The sequence below is a fragment of the Rousettus aegyptiacus genome, unplaced genomic scaffold (genome assembly GCF_014176215.1).
Source record: "Rousettus aegyptiacus isolate mRouAeg1 unplaced genomic scaffold, mRouAeg1.p scaffold_m13_p_8, whole genome shotgun sequence".
NCBI lineage: Eukaryota > Metazoa > Chordata > Mammalia > Chiroptera > Pteropodidae > Rousettus > Rousettus aegyptiacus.
This window is the reverse complement of record NW_023416311.1, coordinates 16,234,735-16,249,688: the sequence shown is the minus strand read 5'-3', so window position 1 is coordinate 16,249,688 and position 14,954 is coordinate 16,234,735. Positions and strand designations below refer to the sequence as shown.

The following is a 14,954-nucleotide window of genomic DNA, read 5'->3' as shown; positions in this document are numbered from 1 at the left end:
TGCAAACTTATCTTCCATATCCTGGCAAGCCCCCAGCAGGAAAGCATGTGCCCAGAGGGCTCATAGCCTCGGGGTTCAGAGGAACACAGCCTTGGCCCATGCCCTGCTTCCAAGTCCTTCCACAGGAACCCACAACCTGTACCTCTCCTTCCCGTTGTCCAGGTACAGCTCTTGGGATGAGCCAACACAACTGTTTGGGGAGAGGAGGGGGAATCCAGCACCCTCAGCCCAAGCCAGCCCAAGCTTCCTTGGGTCCTCATCTGGATTTGGGAGCTACTCAGGGGACAAAAGTCAAGGAAGGACAGTTCTGCCTTCAGGTGTGACACTGGGTGCTGCTTTTCAGGTGGGAGCGAGTGTCACAAAAGGCCCTTTGTCTTCAGTTTCCCCTGGCCAGGGCTGCATTGTTCTCCCAAGAGAAGAGCACAATGAGGCATTGTGCAGAAGAGAAAGGGACCCTTGTCTAGCCTCTAGCTCGCTGGGCTCTGGGCCCCCTCTCTGGGTTTGCCCAGGGTGGGCGAGGCCATCCAAGAGGTCTGCTGGGGAGTTAATGTTCTCATGTTTCCTCCAGGGTCCTCCTTCCTGGGAGCTGACCGCAGGGTTCCAGGCCATCTGAGGGTCCTAGCAGGAGTGGACCCCATTGACAGGGTCAAGAACGGGCTGGCCAGCCGATCAGTTCTTGTCCATTCAGCCTGAATTTAATCAAAAGTGTGCTGGTGTATTATCCAGCCATACAAAGGTGTGAAGTACTGACACATGCTGTAACATAGATAAACTGCAAAACCATCATGCTACGTGAGAGAAGCCAGACACACAAGGGCACATGTCGTGTGATTCCATTTATATGAAATGTTCAGAATAAGCAAATTCACAGAGACAAAGTAGATCTGTGGTTCCCAGGGACTGGGGGAGGGGGACAAAAAGTGACTGCTAAAGGGGTACAGGGTTTCCTTGAGTGGTGATGAAATGTTCTAGAACTAGATAGAGGTTGTAATTGCAGAACATTGTGAATGTACTAAATACCCCTAAACTGTACACTTAAAAATGCTTAATTTTATGCTATGTGAATTTCACCTCAAAAAAAAAAAAAACTTAAAAATAAAAACTGCCCTGGGGTTGTTTCAGAATCACCTAGAAGGTACTACTTTTATGGTCAGAATAGGTCATGTCATTCACACCAAACTTACCTCTTCATTTATATTAGGGAGCATGGAACAATTTTAGAAATATTTAGATGTAAGTGCATCTTACAGCTCAAGAAAGTGTTTCACTTAAAAATACACAAAACCTTTTCTACAAAGCTTGGGCCAGCCACGGTGCCTGGAGCTGGTGTTGGAGAGGCACCAGGATGATTTCCTCTCAGCCTGCAGCTCAGTGCCTGGACCACAGGCACGCTGGGGTCCACCGAGTAGCCTCTCACCAGCACCAGGGGGCTGGGGCGCGCGCTGCTCCTGAACGTACATTTTCAACAAAACTACTCCAAGAGAAAAAGTCAAGTTGATACAGGAGAGGCCGGGAGGCACTGAGATGAGGCGCAACTGCTTGGAGCTGGTTATAAGAGAAGCTGGGGCTGAGCCCCACTTGGACAGAACCAGAGAGAATGCTGAGAAAAGGAGAAGAAAAGGGGGCTCCCCTGAGAGGAAATGTCAGCTTAAGCCTGGGGCTGGTGTTGTGGAATCCCTAGGTGGGCCCGTGAGTCCCTGGTGGGCCCTTCCGCAGGTCTTCCAGTGTGGCCCTGGAGCCGGGGCCCACACAAGCCTGTGGGCTGGCAGCATTCCCAGCAGCTGCGGTACGACTTTACAGAGGAATGAGCCCCGTGTCAGCACCTCATCCAGCTGTCTCCGGGCACCCAGACCTGGCAGCCCCCACTGCATCAGGGCAATTGTCCCTGACATGCATTTGCAGCTGTCTCTGGCACCCATGAGAACCCAGCTTGGGTGCGAATCTAATCGTGCACCCTCCATTTACCCCAATTTTTCATGTGTTGACATCTGTTGATGGGGAGAGCAGGATCTACTGGTACTAACATCTGTCGCTTTCTTCTGGAGGGTGGTCAGTTTGGGCCCATCCTGCCATAACTGTCCAGCAGCCAAAACCTCCTGGTGAGGCTGGCAGGTGCGGGTGGGGGTAGGCAAGCAGGTGCTGGGCCATTTGCTGGTTGTTCTGGTACCGTGACTCATTCACAGACGGCTGTTCTGCTTGGCTCGCCCGGCTCTTCTCCCAGCATCCTTGGCTCCAGGCTGTGAGCACTCCTGTGCCTGCACCCGAGGAGACTGGCCTTGAGTGGCCCTGCGAGCTGGTGAGCCATGACTGCTCCGCAGAGTAGAAAGCAAAAAAAAAAAAAAAAAAAAAAAAGTCCCAGTGTGGTTCTATTCTCTGGTTGCAGAGCCCCGTGGTGGGGAAGAATGTGGTTAAGTTTTTTCTCTAAGAATCACATTCTGAACTGGAAGAAATCTTGGGAACTGCCTAGGTCTGTGGTCACTAACAGGAGGCCTGTGGGCTGAATTTTGCTCACAGGGCTGTATCAGTTACTGATCACCACAGTAAGGCTGTATAACAAAATCAGTCTCAAAATTACAAGTCCTTGTGTCAGCCAGCAGTGCTAACTGTCTCAGGTGTGCAAGCTGAGATTTGGGTGGCAGCAGAACCCTGGCAGGCCATTGGGATGACCAGGGCCTCTTTCCAGCCATCCACAGGTCCCACACCTTAGTTTCACCTATAGCAGCTTCCACATCTCCTCCCCAGCTGGCTCCCCAGTTGAAGTCCCCTGATTTGGCCCAAATCTCTTATTTCATGGGTGGAGGGGGTTGAAGGCTGGGCTGGGAGAGCTTGTGCCCAATGCCATCCATAACTAGGTATTCCCTTCCTGTGACCCTCCCCCCAGTGATGAAAGCAGACAAGCCATTTCTGGAAAGAGTGGGCAGCCTTCCTGTTACATGTTCTCCTTGAAGGCATGCCCAGATGGGCCCACCCGCAGAAGACGAGCCCTGAAAGTTGCTAGCTTGGAGTGATGATGAGTTCACAAGCAGAGAAAATCAGGTGTGGCTACTACACACCCAGCATCCTATATACCTCAACCAAACAGGCCTGGCAGTGCCCCTACAGAACAGATGGAAACTCCAGACCCCTCTGCTGCCTAGTGACCCCCATAACTTGTCCAAAGTCAAAGGGCCACAGAGGTGACAGCAGTTCCTGTGACCTCAAACACCCTCCTTTCTGGAACCCCAACCTCTTCTTAGGGGAGCCTACAACCCCCTCCCACCCCTTTCCACACCCCAAGGGCAGGAGGCAGCGGCAGGGAGCCAGCATGCAGCTCCAATCAACAAATCACTGGGAGGCACCTCATTTCACAGTTTATTAGAATGCTTTACTGGTGTGAGCTTCTAGAGGGCAGGGCCCTGCAGGTCATCACCCTCTGTCCCAGCACCAGTGCAGACCTGGCATGGCATAGATGCTCCAGAAGTGTTTGCAGGAAAAAGCTACAGAATAGGAAACAAACACACCCTCCAGGATTTCATGTCATAGATCCATGTGGCGGCCATGTGAGGCACTCTCTCCATCTCAGGACTGCCAGAAGTGAAGTTGAAAACCTCCAGAAAGGTGCTTCTAACCCCCTCAGAATGTGTCATTACTTCCAAAGGATGCCGAGGAAGCTTTAGAGTTGGTTAATGCAGGCCACCTCTGCAAAGCCCACTCAGCACCCCTCTGTTGGAGGGAATTTGGAGAGATGGGAAAGGAAGCCACAGACCCTCAGCCATTAGGAGGCCCCAACCTGCCTCTGAGGTCGCAGCTACCTTCTCTGATAACCAGCTAGGGCTGCAGCCCAGATGATGGGTGCTCCTGCTCTCGCCCAACCAAGGAGCCAGTTTTCTCTCAAACTGACACCAGATGTGACTGTGTAGGACTGTCAGTGTGAGCAGCAAAGTTGGCCCATATCCTTCAGTCCTCAGGTCCTCGGGTACAGGGGTGGGTGGCTGCTGGGTCCTGTTCCACATACACCATGTCCGATGAAGGTTTACAGCCAAGGAACTTAGGGTTTGTACTAGCCAGCTACCTGTGTCAGGCCCTGAGGGACCAATGCTAAAAGGACCCAGCAATTTTCTGCATCTCTGGCCCTAACCTAGAGCCTGGGGAGGCAAAGTTTTGCTACGCTCATATCTGAGCCTTCCAGAGGCCAATTTCTTCAATAGAGCAACTGCCATGCATTGAAGAAGAACCATGCAGCTTCCTTCCACTTTGCAGAATGTTCCCACCTGAAGGTGTCTTAATTAAACTCTCCTTCACCACATTCAGAAAAATAAACATTTGGGAGACAACAGAAAACTGTTGACAAGGTGTGTTTTAATTTGCCTGTGGTGCTAACGGGTCTCTGGAACCTCCCATCTGGCAGAGGTGGTTGGGCCCCTCACTGAGAAAGGGGGGTTCCCTCTCTGATTTGTTCATTTTCAGCCCTCATCTACCTTTCCCATTTGTATGTGGCTCTATTTCAGAGGGGTTCACACTTTGACATCTTGAAAAAGAAGTCTCGTTCAATCTGAAAGTTGAGTTTGGAAAGATGAACACAGTTCTTGGCGCTTGAGTTCAGAATGATTTTCTGGAGAGTCGACTTCGATGTCCTGGCTGCCCTCCTGCATGTGGGCTGAGAAAGTGTATCCTAGCCCTCGTCACTTCTCAGAGGTCAATGCTCAGAAGACAGAAGAGCTTGATGCTCAGTCCCAGGGACTGGTGAAGGTCAGGGGACCAGAGGGTAAGGGCCCAGAATAAGAGTGGGGTCCAATGATCAAGGATCTGGAATGAGGTTGGCGTCCAGGGTAGGTATGGCCTAGAATAAGGGTGGAATCTGGGGTCCAGGGATCCAGAGATCTGCTGTCACACAGAGCTCTTCTGCATGGGCAAGGAATGGATTTTATTGGCTTTGGAGATAGAAACATCTAGGGGAAGTCATAGTCTGGTCCAAAGTCTCTAACGCCTCAGCAGACTCAGTTTCCTCTGCAGATGCTGCTGGCGCCTTGACTGGACCTCTGCTGCTGTCTCTACCCAAGAAGGACTGTGTGTTAAGACCCCTGGGACTTTGCCTGAGAATATTTTTTGGCCTCAGAAGCACCTTCTGCTCACTGTCAAGAGATGTCGCACTTAGAGCTAACGGCTGCTGGTGGGGTTAGTGCCCACAGCCTAGGGAGAGATGGATGGGCACAGCCGGGGGCTCAGGGACCACTCCTAGCAGGAGGTGAGTAGAGGCCAGAACCCAGATCACAGCTGTTCCTGACACATTTGTGCACAAACATGACACCAGGCAAACAATCACATTGGGGCTCATGGCCTGTGCACAAGACCAGTGCCGAGAATGCCCTGGTCCAGCAGGCAGAGAGGGGAGGAATCCAGGCATCATCTAATGTCTTCTGCATGCACGGAAGGAGGAGGAAGAGACACAGCCAGCTCCTGAGTGGATACCAGCCCAACCAAGGAGCTGGCTTTGACCCTAGACCAGAACTTCCATACCATCTGGCACACTAAGTGAGGGAGGGGGTTTCAGCAAAAAGCTTGGCCCAGGGCTATGTGTCTGTTACTGGGGGACACTGGACTCCTGGTATCCCTGTGAACCCCTCTCCTCTTTCTGGAGACCCAGCAGGGCAGGACAAGGCTGCCTTGATGGAGCTGCTGCTCAGAGCCACTTGCCCATCTCTGCCCCTGACGTTTGGTTTCTGTAGACCTGCCAGTAATTAAATGCACCAATTAACGTCTAAGGCCAAGCTGGGGTTCCCAGGATATGATGCCAATCGCCTCAGGCTGGATTGTAGAGAGGCCCAGGCCAAGGCTGTAGATACAGAAGATATGCTGGCCCTTGGGCTCCTAGGCCCACATGGCCTGCCTCCAATGTCTTTCTCTTAAAGACCATAAAAACTAGACATGGCCTCCCTGATTGTCCAAGAAAAGGACCAGGCAGAGGATGGGCAGGGCAAAGCAGGGAGTGATAGCAGGGCACTCTCCTCCAAGGTGGCATTTAGCTCTCAGCAGCCCCCTCCTTCCCACTGAGCCTCTGCAGCAGCCAGCACACATGGGCTTCCTGAGCCAGCCACCCCTAAAAGATACAGGTGGGTCTCTACTTGGAGCTCTCCAGGCCAAGAAGGGCCAGACAGCAGGTCTCACTGGCACAGGGGGAACCCTCCAGCACACACCTCCTTCTTTGTAGGTGCCCTGGAACCTCTGCCAAGGGGTGTGGGTACATTAGCTGTTCCAGGGCTGACTGTCCAGGGGCAGATCTAAACTTGGCCAATCACATCACCCCCCCCCCCCCAGGGAACTACAAAGTCATGTGGACTGGGGCAAGTGGGGGCAGGAAGGAAGAGCTGAGAGAAGATGGGGGACAGGAGGTGGATTGAGACAGGGTTTAAAGAGCTGCCCCTTAAGTTTTAAGTTACTGTGGCATTACTCTGTTCTCGAACACCCCGTGGTTTCTGCTGCCTCAGGGCCTTTGCACATGTACCCATCCCCAACCCAGGAATGCTCTTTCCTCTCTCTCTGAGAAGTTGGAAGCTTCAGGTCTCAGCTTAGTTGTCACTTCCTCAAAGCAGCCTTCCTGGTCTCCTGCTTCTGTGGCATCTCAGCCCCTTGGTGTGCCTGCTTTTGGACTCCTCTTCAGTTCCAGCATCTTCTGGGCAAGGACTTTGCAGTGTGGTTCTACACTGGGCTGCTCAGAAAAGCCCCTGGCACAAAGCAGGACTTCGTCAATACTAGTGAACACAAAAACCAACTGTAGCCAGCTCCTTCTCTGAAGGCCATGTCCTGGTGCCCATTCGGGGCATGCCTAGTAACTGAAGAGATGAACCAAGGTCAGCATTAATGGAGCATGAAGCTGGGCAGCACAAGGCAAATTTGGAAGCCTTAAAGACAGCCTGGGCACCACCCCATATGTCAGCAGCCTGTCTTGGGCTGTGGGGGTTGCACCCTGAGCGTATCCCTCCAGGAAGTGCATGCACATGCTCTCATGGCCTGGGCCAAGCCTTGATGGGGATCCTACCCTTCACACTATCCCTTTGGAATGTGGTCTGCACATATATGAGAAAGGCTGCCCACCAGCACTCTCCATCAGCCCTGAGGTGGTCACTGCAGCCTGGTGGGGCCTTGGACCACACATGCAACACCACTGTGTGACCTGGGTCTATCACTGGACTCCCCCAGCTCAACCTCTTTCCCACCAAGGGTCCCAGTGATCACCTGTGTCCTAGGAACTTGGGGAATTGCTGTGTGGTACCCCTCGCGAGTCAGTGGGGAGCAGGGAAAGCCTGCCTTGCCTGATGGACCCAATTATAGCCTGCGCCTTAACTTTGCTATGTGAAAAAAAGCTCTTACTGAAAACTCAGACCTGGTGCCTGAAGACATGCTCAGCGCAGAAACGGGGTGGGATCTGCTTTCAGCAGGACAATTTGTGTCAGGTCTGTCATCAATGCCCCCTTCACTTAAACCCTGCTTTCAACTGTATGGGTCTCAGGGTCAGTAAGTTCGGTGGGTGTTCCCAGGCAGCCCCACTTGGATGGACATCCTCTCAGCGTCCTTCAAATGCAGAGTGGGGACCCCAAGTAGAGGGCAGGACCTCCAAAGTGGGGAATGCTGTTCTTTGGCAGATGACCCAGCAAAAGGAGGCAGGTGGCAAGTAGGGAGGCAAGAAGGCAGGCCACTCTGGAGGCCAGCTCTCCGTCTCAGATAGGGGCCTCCAAGAGTGCCTTTCATCTTAAAGAGCAAGTGTCCCCCACTCCCCAACACTATGGCCTTTTCCTGGAAGGTGGAAAGTCGGGTTCACTGACCTCTGGCAAGCGGTTTAGCCTATGAACAAAGACAAGAACCCTTCTGGTCACCCCGCGGGTGGCCGGAGACCTGGGCCGGTGCGTTCCTGAAGCAAGGCTGCGGGGTCCCTTGCCAAGAGGTCCGCACAGAACCGGCTCCAAGTTCTAAGTGAGCAGAGTCTCCATTTCTAAGGAATTCACAGCCGCGGGCTGGGGAGAACCATCGCTGGGGTCACGTTCTCCCAGGGTCAGAGTTGGGGAAGGAGGCAAGTGCGCGGTCAGAGGCTGGGTGCCCGTCCCTGGGTTGGTAAAGGTGCAGCGGAGTCTTCGGCACCATCTTTCGATTTGGAGTTTTCTAGTAACAGACCAGCTCCTTCTGCTGCCAGAGACGGCGTCACTCCTTGCGCTCCGGCCGCCACTCGTCCGTGACTTGGCGGGAGGTGAGTGGTTGGGGAGCCCGACACCCTTGCTTGGGGTCATCCAGGGCGCGCAGACCACAGGCTCGGGGACGCGCGAGCTCCGAGTCGACCGACCGAGGCGGGGCATGGAGAGGCTTTGGGCGGCCGGTTCGTCGCCTCTCAGCGGGTTTGTCAAAAGAATGCGAGCCGCCCGCGGGGACCGCCGGGCCCAAGGCCAACTCGCGGGGGCGGCCTCGGGCGGGGTCTCAGAGCTGCGGCCCAGTGCTGGCCTCCGGGGAAATGTCCCTTCCTCGACCCCATCGCTCCAACCAGGGTGGCGCACCCCGCCCCCTTCCCTCCTCGGCAAACGCGCCCACCTCCTCCACCCCAGGCGCCGGGGGCAGCCTCCGCCTCTGCCAGACCACCCAGGACCGCCCAGCCGGACGGCTTCCACGCCCCCAGCCCCCAGGTCACGCCCGGAAGGCCCTGGGCCCCCGCGTCCGGCCACGCCATCCGTCTCGTAGCCCGAGGGACTCGACAGCCAGGGTCAGTCCAAGCCCCGCCCAGCGCTCCCGCCCCTCTTAGCTACCCAGACTCCAGGGACCGCGCCCCCGCCGTGCTTTCCACACACGTACTGGGACCAGGCGGGGCACCTAGGCTCATCCGGCTCAGAGCTGTGGCTCCTGGGCGCGCGTTACCTGGACATGAGCGGCGCGCAAACTTTGGGCGCACTGGAGATTCCCGTACGTCGCGCCAGCCCTGTGGGCGGGGAGCCCCGGCTTTGAGGCTAGGCAGCAGAGCAGACCCTCCCCTGGGCCGCAGGCTGGCAGCAGCTGACCCCGGCGCCTCTGGGCTGCGGGCGAGACGTCGGGGCTCAAGACGGGATGATTGGGGGGAAGCTCATGAGGACCCGCCTCCTTGCAGAGCCGGCTGCCCGAGGCTGGGCGACGGGACCGGGGGCGGGTCGTACTGGAGCCAAGACGCGTCCGCAGAGGGAGCTGGGGGGGAGCCCCCGAGAGATACAGGGCACCCCCGGAGCGTCCCATCGTTCCCCTTCTCTGACCCCATTTTCCTTCCCGCCCCTCCTGGAATGGGAGCCCGCGGCGTTGGGAGGCGATTCGGCGGGCGGGTGTACGGCCGGAGCTCCGGTCCTCAGCTGCCGGGCGCGCCGGGACCCACGTGGTGCGGCGCCGGGCGGGGCGCGCGGGGGCGCAGCGGGAATAGCGGCGCCTTCTTTAAGGTGGGGGGAGGGGGCCGGGGGGCGGACAAGCTCCGCCCCCGGGAGCCGCGGGGCGCGTGTTGGCCAATGAAGAGCTTGGAAGGGGGCGGAGCCTTGCGACCGCAGCTTAAAGAAACTTGTTGCGGGTCCCTCCGCTGGGACGCAGCTTCGGCAGTCGCAGCAGTGGCGGTAGGAGGGGTGGTGGTGGCGGCGGCGGTGACAAAGGTCGAGTCACCGCGCGGTGACCTCGGGTCCCAGAGCGGTCGCGGCGCAGCCGGGCATCGGACCCGGTGCGCATCCCCAGTGCGCGCCCCTCCGCGTGCAGCCCCGATGCTGGACATGAGCGAGACCCGCGCCCAGCCGCCCTGCAGCCCGTCTGGCACTGCCAGTTCCATGTCGCACGTGGAGGACTCGGACTCGGACGCGCCGCCGTCGCCCTCGGGTTCCGAGGGCCTTGGCCGCGCGGCAGGCACGGGGGGCGGTGGCCGGGGCGACGCGGCCGAGGCGGCGGACGAGCGCTTCCCGGCCTGCATCCGCGACGCCGTGTCGCAGGTGCTCAAGGGCTACGACTGGAGTTTGGTGCCCATGCCGGTGCGAGGTGGCGGCGGCGGCGCACTCAAGGCCAAGCCGCACGTGAAGCGGCCCATGAATGCCTTCATGGTGTGGGCGCAGGCGGCGCGCCGTAAGCTAGCTGACCAGTACCCGCACCTGCACAACGCCGAGCTTAGCAAGACATTGGGCAAGCTGTGGCGGTGAGTGTCCCAGGCAGGGGGCGGGAGCTGCGAATGAGTTGTGGGGTGCGTGGGGGCTCGGGGAGGTGGCGCTGCGCCCGGCCTCGGCCCTGCTCCCAGTGGCTGTTCCCAGGGTGAGTCTTAGTGGAAAAACACCTTCTGGCTAGCAGGGACCAGATGCGGGGTACTCCAGGGTCTGGGCCCTCAGCGGGCAGTGGGAAGAATGTGCCACCCCTGCCACAGTCCTGGAGCTTGGAAGGGAGCAGCCTGCTGAAGGCAGTGGTTGGCATGCTGAATTGGGGGCCCCAGCTGTAAGTGGCCCTGGAGCCTGGAAGACTATCCCTTTCCCCAGGAAAGGTGGCCTCTGTTTGGGAGCAGGACAAGCAGGCGGGCAGCATGCCGCTGTCTGGAGGTGCCTCTCCTTGGAAAGTGCAGAGGGAGGGGTGCCTGTCTGCCCGGTTGGCACCTTCCCCACAGCTGCACACTTTGGTATGGGGAAACTGGTGGTTTTGCAGAAAGTTGGACAGCAGCAGGGACAAAGTTGCTGCTCAGGACAGCCCCTCTCACCAGTCTCTCTCTACCTGGGTTTAAAATGGATAGCTTTTGGATTCCGGGTATTGGTGCCCTGTTTCCTGCTCTTTACCTCATAAGGGGCCCTGGGAGCTTGCGAATACGTCTTCTGTGCTGCTTCTGTCTGGTTGGGGCGTGGTGGATCTGAGCTTCTGGGCCCAGATATCCTGTCTGTTAGAAGTGAGCTATTGGAAGTGTCTGAGGGGCTGGTGTGTGTTCTAAGCCTCAGTGAGGACCACTGTTTTTTGCCAGTGTTTCTGGAGGTCTGGGAAGTCCAGCTGCCGGCAGAGTCCCGGCTTGATTCCAGCTTGATTCCCAGGAAACTCGCTTTGTCCATAGTGTATTCTCAGCTGGATCCTGCCCTCATCCCCCCCCTGCCTTAGAAGGGAGGGGATAGGCACAGGCTGGGTGGGGCAGGGGGTGTCAGAGGAGGAAGTTGGTGACAGGGTTTGCGTCTTGTTCTGGTTCCTTTGACCCTAACGAGCACATGGAGCTTACCAACCAGCCACCATGGCTGAGAAAGGGGGAGCGCTGTCTGGTGCCCACAGAGGTGTCATTGCATGTAGGCCTCTCTGGTCAGGGTCATCATAGTCCCCTCCTTGCACCTCACCTGGGACACCGTCCAGTTCCCTAGGGAGCAAAGACCCCACTGCTGGCCTGAATGCTTTTGTCATCCTGCTTGTGCCTTTGGTTCTGCAGATTGCTGAGTGAGAGTGAGAAGCGCCCCTTCGTGGAGGAAGCAGAGCGGCTGCGGGTTCAGCACAAGAAGGACCACCCGGATTACAAGTACCAGCCGCGTCGGAGGAAGAGCGTGAAGACGGGCCAGAGTGACTCTGACTCAGGCGCGGAACTGGGCCACCACCCAGGTGGTCCTGTGTACAAGACCGACACAAGCCTCAGCGAGGCTCACCACCATGGTGACCACACAGGTAGGCTCCTGGGGCCCCCAGTGTCTGAGAATCCCCAGTGGGAAAAGAAGGGGTCCTCGCCATGGTGGAGAGGAGCAATGGGGCTGGGAACAGGGGCTCACTCCCAGAGCAGGCATCTATAGGCATATGGTGTTTGGAAAAAAACCCCTCAGTGGCTGCCACCTCTGATGTACACTGTGGTGGTGGTGGTGGTGGTGGGGGTGCCTTGTTTAGCCCCTCTGAACTTAGCTGGTCTCACAGCTTTGCCTAATTGGTACCCTGTGACCTGGGGTTTTCTGTCTTGCCTGAAGGCATCTCTGCCTCCCTGGGCTTTTTTGCTAGTTCTGACCCAGGACTCACTCCTGCTGCTGTCATGGTGGTCAAGAAGCCCAGGTTCAGGTTCAGACTACAATGGCACAGCCCTGGCCCCCAAGCAGTCAAACTGGCTCAAGCCATGAGCCTTGGGGAGAACAGGTTTTGTGTGAATTGTGTTGCTGTCCTGTGCATGAGGCTGGGTGTTTGTGAGCGCTTCCTAAATGTGGTTCTCTCTCCTTTCCCTACTGTGGCTTTCATGGTGGGGCCTCCTTGGCCTCACGTCTTCCAGTAGAACAGTGCTTAACGGAATTTTCTCAGCCAAGGAGTGAGGTTTGGGTCTGGCTTTGCTGGAATTTCTGGGAAATGTACAGGAACAAAAAGCTGTTGATTCCTACCTGCGGCAGTTAGCAGGCTGGTTTTCCTCTCATGTGTATGTCACCAGCTTGCCAGCCCTGCCAGCCCCACCTCGCCCCCCACAGTAGGGGCATTCATCCCTGAAATGTTCTCCGTCCCTAGGGCAGACCCATGGGCCGCCCACCCCGCCTACCACCCCCAAGACAGACCTGCACCTCGGGGGCAAGCAGGAGCTCAAGCTGGAAGGCCGCCGCCTGGTGGACAGTGGGCGCCAGAACATCGACTTCAGCAACGTGGACATCTCAGAGCTGAGCAGCGAGGTCATCGGCAACATGGACACCTTTGACGTCCACGAATTTGACCAGTACCTGCCCCTCAATGGTCACTCAGCCCTGCCCACAGAGCCAGGCCAGCCCGCTGCCACTGGCTCCTACGGGGGTGCCTCCTACTCACACTCCGGGACGGTGGGCATCGGGGCATCCCCCGTATGGGCCCACAAGGGAGCTCCGTCAGCCTCCGCATCGCCTGAAGCAGGTCCCCCTCGGCCACACATTAAGACAGAGCAGCTCAGCCCTGGCCACTACGGTGACCAGTCGCATGGCTCTCCGGGCCGCACCGACTATAGCTCCTACAGTGCCCAGGCCAGTGTCACCACTGCTGCCCCTGCTGCGGCTGCCAGCTCCTTTACCAGCTCCCAGTGTGACTACACCGACCTGCAGGCCCCCAACTACTACAGCCCATATGCCAGCTACCCATCCAGCCTGTACCAGTATCCTTACTTCCACTCATCCCGCCGGCCCTATACCTCACCCCTGCTCAGTGGCCTCTCGGTGCCACCCGCCCACAGCCCCCCCAGTAACTGGGACCAGCCCGTGTACACCACCCTGACCAGACCCTGAGGGTGCTGTGGCCATATGGAGTGGGCCGGTGTGGGCGGAGGGCAACCTTTATCTTGTGAAAGACAGAGCCTCTCAGGTCTCCTGGGAGGTGTTGGACAGCAAGGGGAGAAGAGGCAGCCACGTATGCCTGCTCCGTCAAGTGCCTGCCGACGTGTGCGGGAAACCATGCTTGTAACCGAGCCCCTTTGCTTCCGGATCTTCAAACTTCTGTCAGCGGACAAAGCCCTGTTTTCCTCCTCTCTCTCTCTTTGTGGTGACTGGCAACTTCGAAATGAAGGACGGTCTTTGGTGTCTTCTTTGCAGACACCAGTGCCTTGGTTTTGCATCTCCGTGGATGCAAAATGACAGCACAGTAAAAGTACAAAAGTAGGGAAGCGGCACAGGGTCTCCAGGTCGCCTGTGTTCTGAAGTCCTGGCTAGCCTCAGAACGACTCCCAGGACCAATGGATGACATTCCCGCAGGGAGAGGGCACATCTGCAGCCCGATGGGGATGCATCTGCAGAAACGCCTCTTGGGACCAGCTCATTAGATCCGAGGTGTTTCTTGTAGTTAGCATTCTTTTGAGAAAGGTTTGGCTGTGATTAACACTTCTCTTTTTATTTTATTTTAAAAATTTTATTTTTGAAGCTTAAATGTGTTTGATTTGTTTTGAAAGCTGTTAAAGTGTATTTATGTCCTGTATTATTTTGTCTTTAACTAATGAAGTAATTTGTGCAGAGAGTAGAATTTAAGACAAAATGGAAGCCTGGGAGCTGTGGGCTTGGGCCAGGAGGGGAGATGGCATTGGGGCCCTTGCTCTGGGCCATTTTGGAGCCCTGCTGCTGGGAGGGGTTGAGGAGGGCCTGAACTCCAGGTCCCTGGGAGACAGAAAGGACCTTAAGGGAGAAATGATTTGCCTTGTAGTATCTTAGATCAGGTTGGGTTATCCCTGGCACCAGGTATTAAGGTGAGGTTTAAAAGACAGGGATGTCATTCAATTTCTTCCCTGTCCACAACTGTGCCAAGTGACAGAGATAGGAATTTCTTGGGATGCGGTGGCTTTAGAGACGCATGAATCTTGGCTCTTAGGAACCAGATGCCACCTACAAGCTGTGAAACTAAAACCTCCACTAAGCGTTTTTAGATTCTTCAGTTTAGACAAATAACACCTGATTTACCTGTATTGCTTCCACTGTATGCTGAGCTATGATAACCACCCACTTCATGGAAACTTGTGCCTTTAAACTTTGTAAATTTAAATACATTGGAGAAGTTGCTTCTTTTTACTTTTTCTACTTTTTCCTACCTTTTCTAGAAAAAGTCTTTTTTTTTTTTTCTTTTGCATATCTCTTTCTGGGGGTGGGGGTGGGGAACTACAGCAAACTCATTTTTATGCAATCTATTTTTCGGTGTTGAGTTTGGACTTCTGCTGTCACTTACCTGCTGTGTTTCACTACTTTCTGACCAAGCAACACTAACTTTTGTACAGATCAATTTGATAAAATTAAAAAAAAAAAAAAAGGCTTTCTATCTTCCCGGGCTGCGTTTTCTGTGTTGCTTTCTCTAAGCCTGGGGGATGTGGGACTCCAAGGTCCTGTATCCTGCTTCAGAGAAGCTTGTCCAAGGCAAGGGTGGAGCTCTGAGCCTCAAAAGACGTGGACTATCAGAGCCCCTGGGCCCACCTAGGTCCCCATTGGGGGCGGAGACATCTCCATCCCAGGGAGGTGGCCACACTATCCTCCCTCGCTGTGTCTGAATTTGAACATGACATATTTCCAAAACCTTTAGGAAGCCCGAGATTC

At 56.0% G+C, this 14,954-nt stretch overlaps 1 protein-coding gene across 1 annotated transcript; it reads left to right on the top strand.

Annotated features, from left to right (window-relative positions):
- Nucleotides 1-9,608: 9,608 nt before the first annotated feature.
- SOX8 (SRY-box transcription factor 8) lies at nt 9,609-14,438 on the top strand. The gene is made up of 3 exons (XM_016136656.2): nt 9,609-10,147; nt 11,396-11,625; nt 12,436-14,438. Exons 1-3 carry the CDS (start codon nt 9,726-9,728, stop codon nt 13,170-13,172), a joined length of 1,389 nt encoding a protein of 462 aa, XP_015992142.1. The 5' UTR covers nt 9,609-9,725; the 3' UTR covers nt 13,173-14,438.
- Nucleotides 14,439-14,954: the final 516 nt, after the last annotated feature.